We start from the raw sequence: 16,038 nt of genomic DNA on the forward strand, positions 1-16,038 counted from the left end.
TGCATGCTGCCAAATTAAGCATCTGCCTCAGTTTGTTGTTTAATGTCCATCAACAATGCTGTGCAGGGCCATTCATTTTCAGCTTTGTTGATCTGGGTATTTTCTTATGTAACAGGACCATCTGAGCTACCATTCTGCACCCTACCCCCTACTCAAGCTTTTTAAGAGCCCAACTATTTCAGACTTTTGTCAGGGAAACACCAGAGCACTTTCTTCAGCAATACTGACAAACTAGCATTCTCTCTTTTGACATAACCTAGCATATGAGTGTTACATGGACACTCTGGTCCTACGTGTGATTACATGTCGTTAAAGGCAACTATCCACCATTTAGAACCCAGTTTTTGGGTTCTGGAGCTTGTTCTCTACATGTAACTGTTTAATCCCTGTGGAGATCTGCTACAGTACACACACAGAGAGAGGTCTAAAGTGACTTACCTGATGACATGGGAATGTTGTATTTATCGGAATGTCGTCTTCGAATGGCTCCCACATTGGGTACACTGGCTGGGGTGATTACTGAGGGTCCCTGGGTAATTGGAGTGACTGGGGCCGTTGGTGTGGTGGGAGTTTGAGGTAAGCTCTGAGGGGAAGTCTCCAACATGTTCTTAGACATAGTGACACTGGACACCAGATTTAGCTGGAGAGACCCGGGAAGAAGGCAGAGAGAGAGAGAGAGATAGGCAAAAAAGGAGGAAAGTATTTAAAAGGTTTGACAAATGAGAGTGGATTCACTTCTACAGCTGTGTTGCCACTAATAAGCTGCAAAAGGAAGCAGCCAATCTCAACTAATTACAGGATGAAATTGTATCATAAGAACTCTAATTAGAGGATGCTATTAGAGGTTATCTAATAATCTGCGGCAATGTTACTTAGGACTACCCTCCTAGTACTTACAAGACTTGACTGCAACTATGTATATCCCTACAAAGGAATCTTGTAGCTTATTTCTGACAGAGCCTGTTGTCGGGCAGGTCGAGATCCTGCCAAAGCCACAGGAAGGCAACGGATAGGTGCCTTTTGCTTTCCGACAAACGAGACTTAAAATAAGTTGCTATTGTGATGCGGCTGGATTTCCTTCCCTTAGTCCCAAATCTCAGCTGAGAGGCTCCAGCCAGCTGGAAAATTTTACACTGACCTTTAGTCTCCTTGCTAATTTGGTGGAATGGTAATGACATTACTACATATTCAAACAAAATTGTCTTAATTGCAAATTAGCCGGAGGAGGCTGAAAATTTTCAAATTAAATCTGATTGGAGATGGAGAGAGGGAAATGGAATTTCTTCACTAACAATCATTTGTGGCATGTGTTAACAAATATAATGAAATGTCAAGTTTGCCAATTCCTCTGGAAGTATCATTTTCAATTTATGATTACAGTGTCACTTATGGCTGATGTACCCTAGAAAGAGGGTGTCAGGGTACGGAGGAAGGTAGGGGGAAGGGAGGAAGGTGAGAATGTATGCAAGCTGTTTAACAGTGTGCCCTTCATTACACCCCTCAGCAAGAAAGGCCCCACTTCTCATTATCAAAAATGCATATTAACTCTGTCATATTTACCATACATCCTTTGTCATAAATAGCATCCAATTAGCAAAATTGATACTCAGGGCAGCAACAACCAAAAATGATTGCTGCCTTATACTTAGTTGATACTCATCAGAGATAATCTATAGTCATTTTCACAGTATTCTGCTGTGTGCAGAGCAGAGCAAGATGGTACACATTAATTATTGTCTGCAAAATACGGAAGGCACAATCCACAGAGAAGTTCTTCTGTGCACCGAGTCCCATAGAAATGAATGGGCTGTGCAAGAGGACCGGTGGGCTGTGCCTGGAGTGACTAGAGAGAGATAATTTGGCTTTTGTTCATAATTTAATAACACCTGCCTTTTCAAATCCCAAATACACTTCTTAAGATAAACCTCTTTTTAATGGTGTAGAGCACTGATTGATCTTTCTTTGTGGATTTGTTTTACACATTTAGTCAGTAGAGAGATTTGTTAGGGAAACAAAAATTAACATATGCCAGCTAATTGTTCTCCTTTCTTGGGCAGCAGCCAGAAGAAGCGCATTAGCAGTCTAATAATAAGGACCAGCACCCTGAAGGCATCCCCAAGTGCCTCTGTTCTCAATAAGCCACAAACTGTTATTCTTTGTTAAGTACATATTGGGGTGGGGGGGAGCGAGATAATGTTGTGCTGCACTCAACGCGTTTGTGAGTGTTTAAGCCTGCCCATGAGGAAGAGTTCCCAGAAGCATGTACATGAAGCACTGTGCATCTGTCTCAACTTGCGCTGTTACAAGAAACTTTGAACTGACTTGCCAACAGGATATATTTCCCCTCATTCATCAACATCTCTCACCTTGTGATGTATTCTATTCGCATCAGAGATACGTTCTCCTTAGATACAATCAGACTTTAAATTCATACCTCACTAACCTCCATACCCCTCAACGTACTGCGATAAAATAAAATAATAAAATAAGCTAAAGTTCTATCATAATTTACCTGGGAAGAACGAGCACATTGCAAATGCACCCGCAGATTCCAGAAGGTCTGGAAATGCTAAGGTCAGTATGTATGCAAACCGCTATGTTTACAGTGTTACGGTAAGTTATTCTACTAGCCAGCAATAATAAGCATAACATGTTTGTAGGCATGCAATCGTGAGCTGATAAAATAGAATTTATTATTAACTAAAGAAAAGCATGTAAAACCTAGGATGAGCACTTAGCCACCTCAGCTCATCTGAATATATTCAAGGTTGGGTGAAACTCATTATTCAGGACTCGCAGCCTTGATAACTTTGATTTTCATCCATCCATAGCATGGCCAAAAGGTACCATTTAATGAAGTACCATTCAGAGAGTAAATGGGGTCATATAATAGACAGTGCGGTTGCACCTTGTGTTCATGTACTGATAGCTGTTAAGGGTGCAGTGATGAACCAACAGAGCTCATTTCTCCTTGGTAATAAATTCATGCTATTAATATTTATCAAATGTGTGGGCCGTCTCAACTGAGCCACTGCACATGAGACCATAAATCTCTACTATCATATCAATTTTGAAGCTTCTTTTGTACAGTGTATAAATTTTAGGGTGTTTTTTTTTTTTTTTTTGTATTGACCACTCTTCTATCAAACCAATTTGAGGCCAGTAGTACAGTTCACCACTTCAGATATATCTGGCTCCAAAGGGAACTTTAAACTGTGGTTTCATTTTAAATCGCTCATCTAAGATTCTGTATTAATTGCCCACCATCAAACGCAATTAGCAATTCTTTCATGTGTGGTTTATGTAATGTAATACTTCAATTACATTATTCATTCAGGTTCTGTTTTGGATTATAGGCTGAAAATTCTTTATTAGTGTAGATGTAACCATGCTGCTGGAGTTTTAAAAAATTTACTGATTGAATAATTAATTGGAAAAGAACAAGCTGCAGATTCCTGATGGATTTATGAGACAATTATTCTGTCATGTGATTATCTGCATTATACTATAGAAAGCAAAGATAAAAATAATATTATTGGAATGAGGCAGTCACAACAGTAAAGAAAGGATATTCCCAAAATTTGGAGTGACTTCAGCTCATTTGGGGTTAAAATTATTAGATAATGCAAATGAATTCTGCAAAGCATCTTCTACATAGTTAACAACCATTTGGAACCCAAGTCAAGATGCTTAAGACTACGAGAATTAAGAATAGTAAAAAAGAAAAAAAATATGGGGGAAAAGTGGAAATATTTAAATAGTGTACATGTCAAATGCTAAACTCTAAACTTGCACAGAGGGCAATAAGCAATTTATAGAAGGAAACAAGGTGGTAAAAAAGCAGGAATTTTAGTTAAAACTCCTATTTGCAAAAAAACGAACAAAAAGGATGTACCCAGCCTGTGAAACCCTGAAGTGGAAGATTAACAAATGCCAACTCTTTTTCACTCATCAAGTTGCAAAGTAGACCCTCGTACAAAAATCTTTGAAGTTCACAGCTCTGGAAACACAAGAGACAGACTATTCCGTCCTTTAATGGAATCATTAACGGGGTGTGATATACAAATGTGGTTTTTTTAATATCTTATTGCTTTCACCTACATTTTCTGAGTTTTTCAGACTTGGACCCTTCAAGCTCTCAAGTATCCTTATGAAAGAATGGCATAGCATGTATTTGCAATACTCAGATGTTTAAATTGGCTGTTTATAAAAAGTTACCATATAGCCTTCTGTTTCCAAGCATAGACAAGTAACACAGTGTCATACCTCACGAGATTAAGTTAAAAGTGGAGGCCTTGCAAGTATCAGTGCCAGGTGAAGGCCTCACCTGCCTATAGCAATGTTTTTACTGACACAAACAAAAACAGCAATGTTTGGGAATTTATATAATAAGTGGAAGAGTTAACCACAAAAAAATCATTTTTTGTATGTGTACCCTTGTGACTGATCTATACTGAGCTACCCCTCTAACTTTTCCCCTTTACTACTACTGAGTCAACTGAACTTCAAGTTTTTCAAAATAGCTTTCTTTTTAATATCTGTAAGACTATCTCAAAGAAGATATTCTTTCTAGCTTTGGCAGCAAGGCAGTGATTTGTGCACTTATAGGTGTACTTTGTTTAGTGTCACCTATGGCGCAGATTGGATAGATTTTGTAAAAGATAGCATTACTTTTAAAGAAACATACAATTTGACAAGCTATTGCATTTTACCTTCATTTTATTGCCATATTTTTCATCACACTCATTGTTTTCCAACTGTCACTAAATTGTTCATTTTCTTAGTCTGTTACATTCACGGGCCTATTTACTGTTTATAAAGCAATATGCACTTACAGGTTTTGGAGATGGCTTGGGCTCCGAGGGTCGCATGTGCAAGTGGGTCATCATTGCCTGAAGACGTTCCCGTTCTTTAGAAAGCTGTTAAAGAAAGAGTGAGATCAGAAGCATTTTAGAAATGACTAATACAGCTATTTTATTTCGTCTGCTACATCTTATCATTGGAGGCTGTTGTAGGGTAATGGTTCCTGCATATCAAATCCTTATATGTGAGTAGCAACGTATGTACAAAGAAAGGCAACTTTGGCAATTCTGGGGGTCGGGGCGGGGGAGAGGCCCACCTATAGCTTTCCTCTTCGTGTTTAAAAGGTCAGGGAAAACAAATAATACTTCATCTTTTTGTCAATAAGAGAATTGAGGTCACCATTGCCTTGACAGTAACAAGTTACCAGGACCATAAATTAGGCGGCCCATAGTGCCTCTTTAAAAATCCTGTGGACACTGATAGCAATGGACTAGTGCCAACAACTGTGAAGGGGTGAAGGGGTCCTTGTAGCACAGTGCCTGCCAGGATTGTCTGCACACTTCATCCATTCCCACCGAGGTCCAGTTAGTGCCCCCTGCAATCTGCCATCATCAATCTAATTCAATAGAGTGACAGGGACCAGGCAGTGTGAAATGCTGAACTCTGCCACTAAGCCGACATCTACACTGCACTGGGTCTCATTACAACTGATGGACCTTACTTTTCTATCAGTCACACAAAAGGGGGGGGGGAGGAACTCATAATTGGTCACCCTGCAAGCAGAAACTCTGTTCGGCCTTTCGCATCACAGCGGAACCTTTTTATAAATGGTAAACAGCTGCTTAAGAAACCTTTCAACATGCTTCAGAAAACGTATCAGGGTTATTTACACCCACCCACACACACCTTTTTTTGTTTTGTTATAATCAATTCTCAAATGATTTTTCACAGCACTCAACAGAAGAATCTTTATAGTTTCTGATTCCAAGAGCACCCAGTTATTTAAAACACAGAAATGAATAATCATGGAAGTTTTAAAAAACTTCCCAAAACTATCATCACCACCACCATCATCAATTTATTTTTTAAAATTCCTACCCTTTATCTGAAGATCACATGGTGGTTTACAATATAAAAACACAAAAATACATACCATAATAAAAAACCAAGACAAAAAAAGTATCATGCATAAAGATAAAGACGTTAAGAGCAATATTCTAGAAAGGTTAATTTGAATACACTGAAAACAATTAATATGCCTCTGAGAGTCAAATCTCAAAGCTTAATCTTTAAAACTTGTTCTTCAGCCAAATTCACAAAGATGAAGGGTTACATTTTCTGTTAGACCCAGAAAAAAGTATGAAAGAGAAACATATGCAGTAATTTCAAATGTCTCTGTGTGCATATGTATATGTATACAGAGAGAGAGAGAGCTCACCCTTTCCAAAGGTTTGGGATAGGTAACTAAAGCAAGCTCCGCACCAGTAAAATATTCAATTTCCCATTTGGCTGTGAACTTAAAGGCAGCCGGGCGTTATAATGCTTCTGGCTTAGATTTCAGTGAATCTCGTGTTAAGAAGAAGTCACTCATTGAGGGCAGCCCTTGCCCTTGCTATCTGAATGTGCCATACAGATAGCCTCATTAAGAGGTTATTTTTGGTGGACCTTAGAAGTTGTATTGGAACAAATGGGAGGAGGTAAACTTACAAATTAAATTAGACAAATTACATTTAAATGTGCCACTATTTTTGGGCCTGTGCTACACAGATGAAATTATTAAACCTAATTTTGCCAGACCACCTTAAGCATATATAAGGCAGGAAATTGCAAACATCTGAAATTTGTCTGAAGTTTTGTCTGACGTTCCTGAAATTTGGGCAATCTAACTTCCCCCCAAAGTCATCCAAATTCTTCCTAAGTTTAGGGTACTGACTGGTCTACTGTCCAGTCCACTCAGCTCTCACCTGCCCCAAATCTTTCCTTGTTGCACTTAAAATTAGCAACCTTTACAGAATATATACTTTGGGTAACTTCTGAGAGGGTTTGTGCCATTTGTGCTGTGGATAGCTACTGCTCACAGTTGAGGAAAAAAGCACCATCGGGAGAGCCACCATGTGACAAAAGTGATAATGTGAAAAGGGATATGCTCCCAAACACTCACAGTCTGTTTATGATTGTTATAATTCATAAAATAAATTTACAAAACAATAAGTCAGAACTTATAAGTAATAGTAAATTATGAATTCTAATTAATAATAATCAATTCAGAACAAATCATATTTCTTCAAGGAAGTCAAAGATTTCTAGAAGATTTTCCCAAACCTGTATTTCTAATTGCTGAACCACCTGCATTTGCACCCGACACTGAGCAGTGCTTCTGTCATCCAATGCATGTTCATTATTAAGGTGCCTAGTAAAAGAAGACAGAATAAAAACAACACAACATTAGGAGGCTGTTAGAAATCTCCTGAACCTTACTTTTTGCCCACAGCCCGGCCTAGTTGTTAACAGAGAAAGGGGGTTTTCATTTACCAGAGAGGTAGTCATAGACAAGCTAATTCAAGCAACAGACACAACAGGATTGCCCCTCTCATCTGATGGTCCAAAACTGCAATGGTAACTGGGAATGACAGAAGCTGTTTCTTCTACCAAACAGCCACAGAACACCACTGGGTGGACATTAATGGAGTTTTGAGTTGTGGAAGTGTCACTAACGGCTGTGTACAAAGGCCCCTAGCTTGAATTGGGCAAATGGACATTCTGAGCTGTATCCAATGCTAGTTCTACACATTGGATTCCCATTGAAATTCATGGCCATGACTAATTTAAGTCCATTAATTTCAATGTGTCTACACTGAGTAGAACTTAAGTTAGATACAAACCTCTGTATCATCACTGGGCTATGTGAAAATGCGCATGTGTCAAGAAAGATCTCACATTTATTTTATATACCGTATCATTCCTCTCACGTCTCACCTGTGAGACCTATAGCGCTACAACATGCCTAAATAGGAATTCTACATTATTTCAACATTATCCCTCATTGGCTTCTCACACCATTATCTTCAAGCCGCCTAAAACCATGAGTTCAATTGCTGCTCTTTCCACCGCCACCATTACGGACTAGAGTTGTGTCAACTGCTAAATGGTTAGGTAACTATGCCAGGAACTGTGCAATGTCGCAAAGACATCCCTAAATGACAAAAATGATCGTAATATCTACTTCATAGTGGGGATGGAAAACATGTGGCCCTCTAGACGTTGGACTCCAATGTCTGTCATCACTGACTGCTGGCTAGGACTGATGTCCAACAAAATCAGGAGGGCTACGGGTTCTCCACAACTGCCTTAATCCTCCTGAATTTGGCAAAAATGCCTATTTAAATGAGTGGTGCAAAGCAATGAAAACTGAACTGTATGATGAGGCTTATTTTCTTGGGATGCTTTAGAGAAAAGGGATTAAAGGAAGAACAGAGACCAATGGAGGTTTTTTATATATATAGCAATGGAGATTGTTTTGATCTGAAATGATGGAAGAGGTCAGGTATTATACAGCAGTATATTTAGTAATTTATATTTGGCTTCCTAGGGAGAAATCTTAAGCCAATAATAGTCTTGAGCACAGTGGCAACCGCTGTGGCATTACTCACCTGACTTCCCAATAGCAAGCATTGCGGCTGGTCACTGAGAGGAAGAAAGGCAATATGTAGGGAGCACACTGTAATGGTACTGGATTGGCTGCACCACTATGCCTGCATCACCCACCCTCAATCCCTCGCCCCTCCATCTCTCAGTAAATAGCAGTAACATTCAGTATTGGGAAGACTGGTGAGCAATGCTGCCTCCCTGACTACTGGGGGAAGGGCCAAAGGTGGCACGGAAAGAAATTAGAGAGGTAAACGTTTAATATTTACTATTATTATTAACTAATAGACAATCTGAGAATAGAAAGGAAGGGGCTAAGAGAAGAGTGATGTTATAAGCAGAAGATGTGCATGCAAAAGGACCAGAGAGGATGGATTAAAGAAATTTACAGCTGGGGGTAGGGCAGAGGTGAAGTACAAGTTGAGTATGAAAGGATAGTGTGAGAAGAAATTAACTGGGGTTGAGTAAAAAATACTTCCAGAGGCAGGGCTTTCTTTCAGCCGGAACTTGCTGGAACTCAGTTCCGGCACCTCTCAGGTGGGTGCAATTGCCATTGTAAGAGAACAAGGCAGGCATTCAGGGTGAGTTACAGAACCTATTTTTCTAGAAAAATAGCACTGGGGGTAGGAAACTAAAACAATAAAAGAAGAAGCCTTTTCCACTTAGAGCCTCTGGATCACCAAATTCTGCCTAAAATGGGGAGGCCGAGTCACAATAATTACAGAACAAATATCTGCTTGAGGAAAGCTGAGCTGTGGAACGCCTTGCCACAATGAAAACACTGTGGCAAAGAATTAGCAATTTCCAAAGCTGAATTAGATATCTGTAGAAAGTGTTGCAGTGATTGTCAGCAGATAATGTTAAACTCTGTCTCCATCTGCCACCAGTTTAAGCACTGGCTCTGTCCCCACACCACCATTTCGTGACTGGTGGGTTTCTGTAATTTTCAGTCAACTCAGGTGGGCCCTGAAGGTAGAAAGTTTGAGAATCTGATGTGGACAATACTGAGCTAGATGGGCCATTGGTTTGGCTCAACTTCTTAAAGTAACAAAACAACTGTGCTATATTGTGTTCATCTGAATGTGGAATCTCCCTGACTTCATAATCCATTCCTGGGACTGGCATGAGAGTCCAAAACTCTTACCATGTTGAGATTTCTCCCTGGAAAGTTGGTATTTAAAAAATCACAAGTGGCCCTGTCTACAAATGAAAACAGACAATTTCTCTTACTTGCTTTCTCAAGCATCTGAGTAAAATCATAATTTCCTTCTAGAAGCAGGTGTAATGCTTCAAGAACAACCAGCTGTGTAAAACAGTTTATTTTTTATTTTTTATGGTTAATCATGGTCTAATGACTGATCTCGAAATTACAGTAAACAGATAGAAAGTTAATTGATGTATTAATTTGCTGTGTGACACATCACAGAAGTCAGGCCTGCACGTTACAGATATTTTTAAACTATGCCTATGATTTATTATTGTAATTAAGATCTTAGCAGTTGGAGGGTTAATGTGATACAAATCCAAATTATTCTCAGATTTCCAAATAAATATGGCAGGGTGATTTTGAATCTAATAAATATGGGCATCGGTTTTTAAATAAAAATGACTAAAACATACAGACAGATGAAACATACGTATGGATGAGAAACTATTGCCCCCAGTATCCAATACTTTGTATACCCATGTATGTGTGATGCATGTTGGAGTCATAAATCTCCACTGACTAGAAATTTGACAGCTGCACTACATCCCTTAACTGACAATGTTAGCAAAGCAAGTGACAATAGAGGTAAACACAGCCACAGAAGACTTACGGTATCAAAGCAAAACTTAATATATAATGTTGTATAATGCTGAAATGCAATGTAATGCAGACAAGCTAAATGTGCCAGTACAATTTTGCACGAACAACAAACTTTTGTAGCTTCTCTCCAGCAAGCAAATACCCAGAAGCCTCTTAACAGAACCACACTAATCTGCTTGTAGCTTTGCTTGCAGTGGTCTCCAGAGAAAGCTGACTTTAAGAAGCGTAATAGGCTAAAATGGCCTTTTTATGCTGTCATCTATTTAACAAGTTGATTGAGGGCCAACATAGTCCAGTGGCTTGTAGATACAGTGCTAAGCTTGGAAAGGGCAGGCCTGGCTTCAAGTTCCCTCTCAAGCATGAAGCTCAGTGGTTGAATATGGACTTACACCTTGCCTCTCAACCTAAGCTACTGCGCTGGGTTTTTTGTGATGGTAAGTGGAGTGGGTTATATTCTGCCTTGAGTTCATCCTGAAAAGGGAACAACTAAACTGTAATATTCCCAATATACCTAAATATGTTTTGGCTTTATAATGAAACATAAATTTGGCTTCATATATCTAACAATCTCAACTCAGCTCTGCTCTTGTTTTCAATGTCATATAATATGTGGGATCACTTTTTCAAATGCCCACCCCTTATTTGTGGGTGTCTGTGTGATAAGACCAGAAGTGATAAGACTGATAAGGCTGTCAAGTCCTGAAGGAAGACTGGCTCTTGAGAACATACCAATGGAATCTGAGAAGAATCAAGTAGGGGTCAAGAGAAAAACAGCAGCTTTATTGGAATAGCTCTAAAGCAGCCTTCACCACTGAACTCAATGGAACCTATTTCTGAGCAGACTTTCACCCAAGACTCAGCACATTCCACTGCCTCCTCTTCCTTGCATACACATACACACACACACACACACACATATGTGCCTGGATATACCTGATTTTCAGGGAAGAGGAAGAACCTCTATACTGGTTGGTGCTATGAAGGAAAATGAGAAGAAGAAAGAACAGAAACAAAATAGGGGCAGGGGCGAGAAGATGGAAAGATACCCAACAAGAACAAGCAACAGGAAGAAAATACATAGGAAAATAGGTAGAAAGTAATGAAGAAAGACCCAGCAAAAAAAAGGAAAGCACACTAAACAAAGGTTTTGTCTATAGCCATACTACCCTGAACACGTCTGATCCCAGAAGCTAAGCAGGGTCAGGCCTGGTTAGTACTTGGATGGGAGACCGCATGGGAATACCGGGTGCTGTAGGCTTGATTGTGGACTCTCCTTCCTTGGAGGTCTTTCAACAGAGGTTGGATGGCCATTTATCATGGATACTTTATTTGAGATTCCTGCATTTCAGGTGGCTGGACGGGATGACCCTTGAGATTCTTCCCAACTCTACAGTTCTATGATTCATTCTATTGGATCAGCCTGCAGTATGTGTAGCAGCCAAAGGCTTTGAAATGGCACATGGTTTTTAAACACTCTCGTTGTTGTGTTTAGTATTTTGTGTTTTTATAGTGTAAAGTGCCCTGTGAAGGGCAGTATTTCAAACCAACCAACCAACCAAATCATAAAAATTCTGTTTCATCTGAGTGGGGCTTAAATTTCTTAAGGGTGCTTTTGTAGGGAACTGGACTGGGGAAGAGAGACTCTTGTACACACACCAAAACTGTTCCACATCTTTCTTTGTATGCAGATGTGTGCAGAAAGCAGCAACCCCTCTTCCACCTCAGCAGATGGGTCACCTCTCCCATCTATTGTTTTTGCTGCTGTTGTTACTATTATTAGCTAGCGGAACAGAAACAGAAACATTTCTTTCCCATGACCATCTGGTTGCACTTCCCTCGCTCTTTGGCTCTGGAGATAGATGCGTTCAGAGGACATCCTCCGCTTCAATAGTGCTGCCACTGCACTCAAATTACAGCCCTGAGCCATCAGCTAGTAAGTGAATACAAGAACTGAGGCTCTACCACAATAGGAAGTCCATGGGGAGCAAGGGTGGGAATTATAAGCTCAAAGAAAGAGCCCCAGGAGGCCCCTAGGTGAAGGCCAAGGACAGTGCCAGATTACAAAATAGGCAGAGCAGGCACCGATCTATGGGTCTTTTAGGGGCCCTGCAACAACGGTTCAAAATAATATTGATCTGATCTTGAAATAAAATTACTATCAAGTTTACTTAGATCAATGTTATCCCAATAGAGCACATGCACAAGAAACCTCCAGATATGAAGCTTTCTGTGAGTTAGTGTGCTCAAAAACGTAATAGGCGATAATTTGTGAGGGCCCCCCTGAGATTTCGACTGCTTAGAGGCCTACACAGGGATTAATCTGGCACTGGCCCAAACACCTCTTTTGTAGCCTGGGTGAGACGGAGAGGATTAATTTGCAGTTAACTCAGAAATAAACTTGGGACACAGGCCCATGTGCTCATGCTTAGGGATATCCAGTCAATGTGCAAAATAGCTTACATGTGACCTGTGTTGGTTCTGAAGCTAGGGGATGTCAAGCCAGAGTCAGCAACATCCTGCTAAACTTTACTTGGGAGAGACTTGTAAAACATCAATGATGATATCCAGTGTGAAATATCAATGGTGATATCCATAATCAGTAACAGTAGTAATTTAAGTTCATTGATTTCAGTGGGTCAACTCTGAGTATAACTTAGTTAGATATCACCTCAAGTCTGCAGATTCATTATTTTCTGGGAACAATTGGGAAATTGAGGATATTTTCTGAAGCTCGTGTCTATGACAGGTTGATTCTTGTCATCCATACAGCTAGTTATAGTGTAACTATCTACAACACATATTCCGGAATAGAGCTACAACTATAATGGGTCTATTCAGAAGTAAACAAGCTGAGGATTCGAACCTTATTCATTTAATATGTTATTTTGCTAGATGTCAATGTTACTGAAAACCCAATGAGTCTTGCTAGATGTTTCCCCAACCGAGGGAGAACGTTGGCATGAGGTGGCTGAAGTGGAGCTGGTTGCAAAAACAAGGTCATAAACTTGTAAAATGTTTCTATAAATAACATCTGATAAGCACACTGCCAGATTTGAGCCACCCTCCAGAATCTGGAATCACTGGAACCTCTAGAATCTGTTTGGGAATGTCAAAGGCAACCAAAGGCACAAATGAAAGAGTGCCTCTGAGAATGTGAAGCAAGAATAGCCAGCTTGCTCATGTGTTGGAAAAAGGTGTTTAGGTGTCTTCAGAACAGGCTAGTTCCTGCTACCCTTTTTAAATAAACCAAGCGCTAGCTAAACAGATATCCACACACAGATCAAATTATATTTGCAGAAATATCAATTGCAAGAAGAACCACATTTGTAAGATATAGGTAACATTGTTAAGTCAAGGTAGAGAACACAGAAGATTAGTTGTGAGGATGTACTAGAGAGTAAGCAGGATGCTAGACTTTAGTAGAGAGAATCTATATTGGCGTGAAACAAAAGGAACTGGCATCAACGGAAGTTAGAGTGGATTTACTTTCAGTTAAGTTTCCAGTGGACACCTAGCCATTTCAATTAACCCCTGTGTAACTTGGTACTCTTGTCAGTCTCTCCTTAGAAGAATCCCAGGACTAAAATAGCAGAATGCCAAAGGTCAGGGCAGAGGTACCCTGGCAGTGGTCTGTGGGGGAATTGAAACAGAACCTGTCTGAACTAAGTTCAACTCCAGGCAGTACTATTCTGAGCCTCACTTTAATGAGCACTAAAAAAAAAAAAAATCACCTAAACATATTCTAACCAGAGAGGATCACAAACTATAGTTACTTCTCTTACAACTAACCAAAGTTTGCTGGAAATCCTTTTATAGTGATTTTTCTAACAAATGTTTATAGCTTTGAAACTAACTTTCCCCATGATTAAAATCAGCATAAATAAAATTTAAAAGACTTGACTCCTCACTTTTGAAGGAACAGTTAGAACTGTACAAAACATATTGAAATTAAAGATGGTACTTAACTGTATTCCATAATAATTATGATTTGTTTTTAACTAGGGATCGATCAACCTAATTCCAGTCAGTGTTAATTTTACATGTGTTCATCTCTAAGTCTTTTTTGTTCTGTTTCTGCAATAAGCTCCATTTTTAACATCAGCATGAAAATCTGTATTTAGATACATAATTAATATATCCAATAATATATATTTAAATATGCATTTGACCTCCATGTGTGCATTTCCAAATATGTTTCTACCCTAAGACACACATTTTAATGCATTTTGGTGCAGTATTTCAGCTGAGAAGAATTCAGGGAAGTGCAGAATCCAAAGGATTTTATGGGCCAAACCATACACTAGTCTGGGAGGTGCAAACTGGGGCACTCCACACAGAAATTTACAGAAATTAAATTCCTCAAGCATCTCAGCTATGGGTAGTATTTGTTACTACAACAGACCTTTCTTTATTCATTCTTTTGGATTAAAAGTACCCTGTCTTGCATAGATAGTGCATGTAGCATGCAATACTCATAAAACTCAAGCACATGAGTCTTGAATCCTTAAAACTGTTTGAAAGATATTTGTACATACAGAGGACAGAGAAGATTGGTTGAGAGGAGACACTGGAACCTGCAGGCTAGAGTTGTGTACTGACAATAGCTACGGTACATGGAGATTTGAGATACTGAGTAGTGTGTAACAAAGCAGCTCCATTAGTGTATAGACTTCTGACTGTGCAAGAGGGTTGCCCCTCCCTCTCCCCACATGCCCCCTAAATGTGTTCTGGGGGTCCCTCAACACTCCAGAGCAGATCTGAAAAGTATCCATATGGGGTTTGAATTTTCAGGGAGGTGATGACTGGGGCAGGGGTGAGACCTTTTGTCCTTGGCAAATATGGATTCAGGCTGTATGGTAACAGATAAAACAAACATATGTCACAATCATGTCCATTCCATTAAATTTAAGTTTCAATTGAAAGTTGCTACATTACATCCCTTGTCATCTTTCTTACAAGATGTACATTTCTGTTAATTAACTCCTCAGATGCAGCGTGTTAATTTTTCAGTTGCTTCTTGTGTGTCTGATAGCTCTGATCCCTGTGTAAGCATATGTATTGGTTTATTCACATAAATAAGTAGAAGGTGAACCCCTTTAGAACATAACATTATATTCAGTAATGAGAAAGAACACTGAACTGCTGTTGTGTTTGGAAGTAGCCCAATATTAATTACTATCTTGTTTGTAGACAACACAGCATCTGGTCAGAATCAAAGTTTTCCATTCTAAAAATTGACAATACTGCATTTGACAGGCCGACTTTGGGGAATGGGGAAGTTCCAGGGCTCAGCAAACTTTTTCAGCAGGGGGCCGGTCCACTGTCCCTCAGACCTTGTGGGGGGCCAGACTACATTTTTTTGGGGGGGGGGAATGAACGGATTCCTATGCCCCACAAATAACCCAGAGATGCATTTTCAATAAAAGCACACATTCTACTCATGTAAAAACACCAGGCAGGCCCCACAAATAACTCAGAGATGCATTTTAAATAAAAGGACACATTCTACTCATGTAAAAACACGCCGATTCCCGGACCATCAGCATGCCGGATTTAGAAGGCGATTGGGCCGGATCTGGCCCCTGGGCCTCAGTTTGCCTACCCATGGTTCAGAGTATTCTAAATTTGTGTACAACCCTGCTAGTGGGGTGTAGGGTGGATATATTTTGCAAGTGGCATTGTACTTGCAGCATGTATGCTTTGGCTTTCCATCTTGCAAGGTCCCTGGTCAAACTGATTCTTCAAGTTTCCGTAGCGCTTAAAGCAGTGATTTGGAAATACTG

General features: G+C 39.7%; 1 protein-coding gene across 21 annotated transcripts in view; it reads right to left on the reverse strand.

Annotated features, from left to right (window-relative positions):
- The window catches only part of FOXP2 (forkhead box P2), a 351,241-nt gene that overhangs the window by 32,335 nt on the left and 302,868 nt on the right, over positions 1-16,038 (reverse strand). For all 21 annotated transcript variants that reach the window (XR_014539275.1, XR_014539276.1, XR_014539277.1 and 18 more), the window contains 3 exons: positions 7,126-7,213; positions 4,836-4,919; positions 439-640 (listed from right to left, as the gene is read on the reverse strand). Coding sequence is in view for 18 of the 21 variants with exons in the window: in XM_083574490.1 (XP_083430616.1) it covers positions 439-640; positions 4,836-4,919; positions 7,126-7,213 (374 nt within the window). In the remaining 3 variants the exon portion in view is untranslated. The remainder of the gene's footprint in view (positions 1-438; positions 641-4,835; positions 4,920-7,125; positions 7,214-16,038) is intronic.

This window comes from Podarcis filfolensis (genome assembly GCF_964270895.1).
Source record: "Podarcis filfolensis genome assembly, chromosome: 10".
In the NCBI taxonomy this organism is placed as follows: domain Eukaryota; kingdom Metazoa; phylum Chordata; class Lepidosauria; order Squamata; family Lacertidae; genus Podarcis; species Podarcis filfolensis.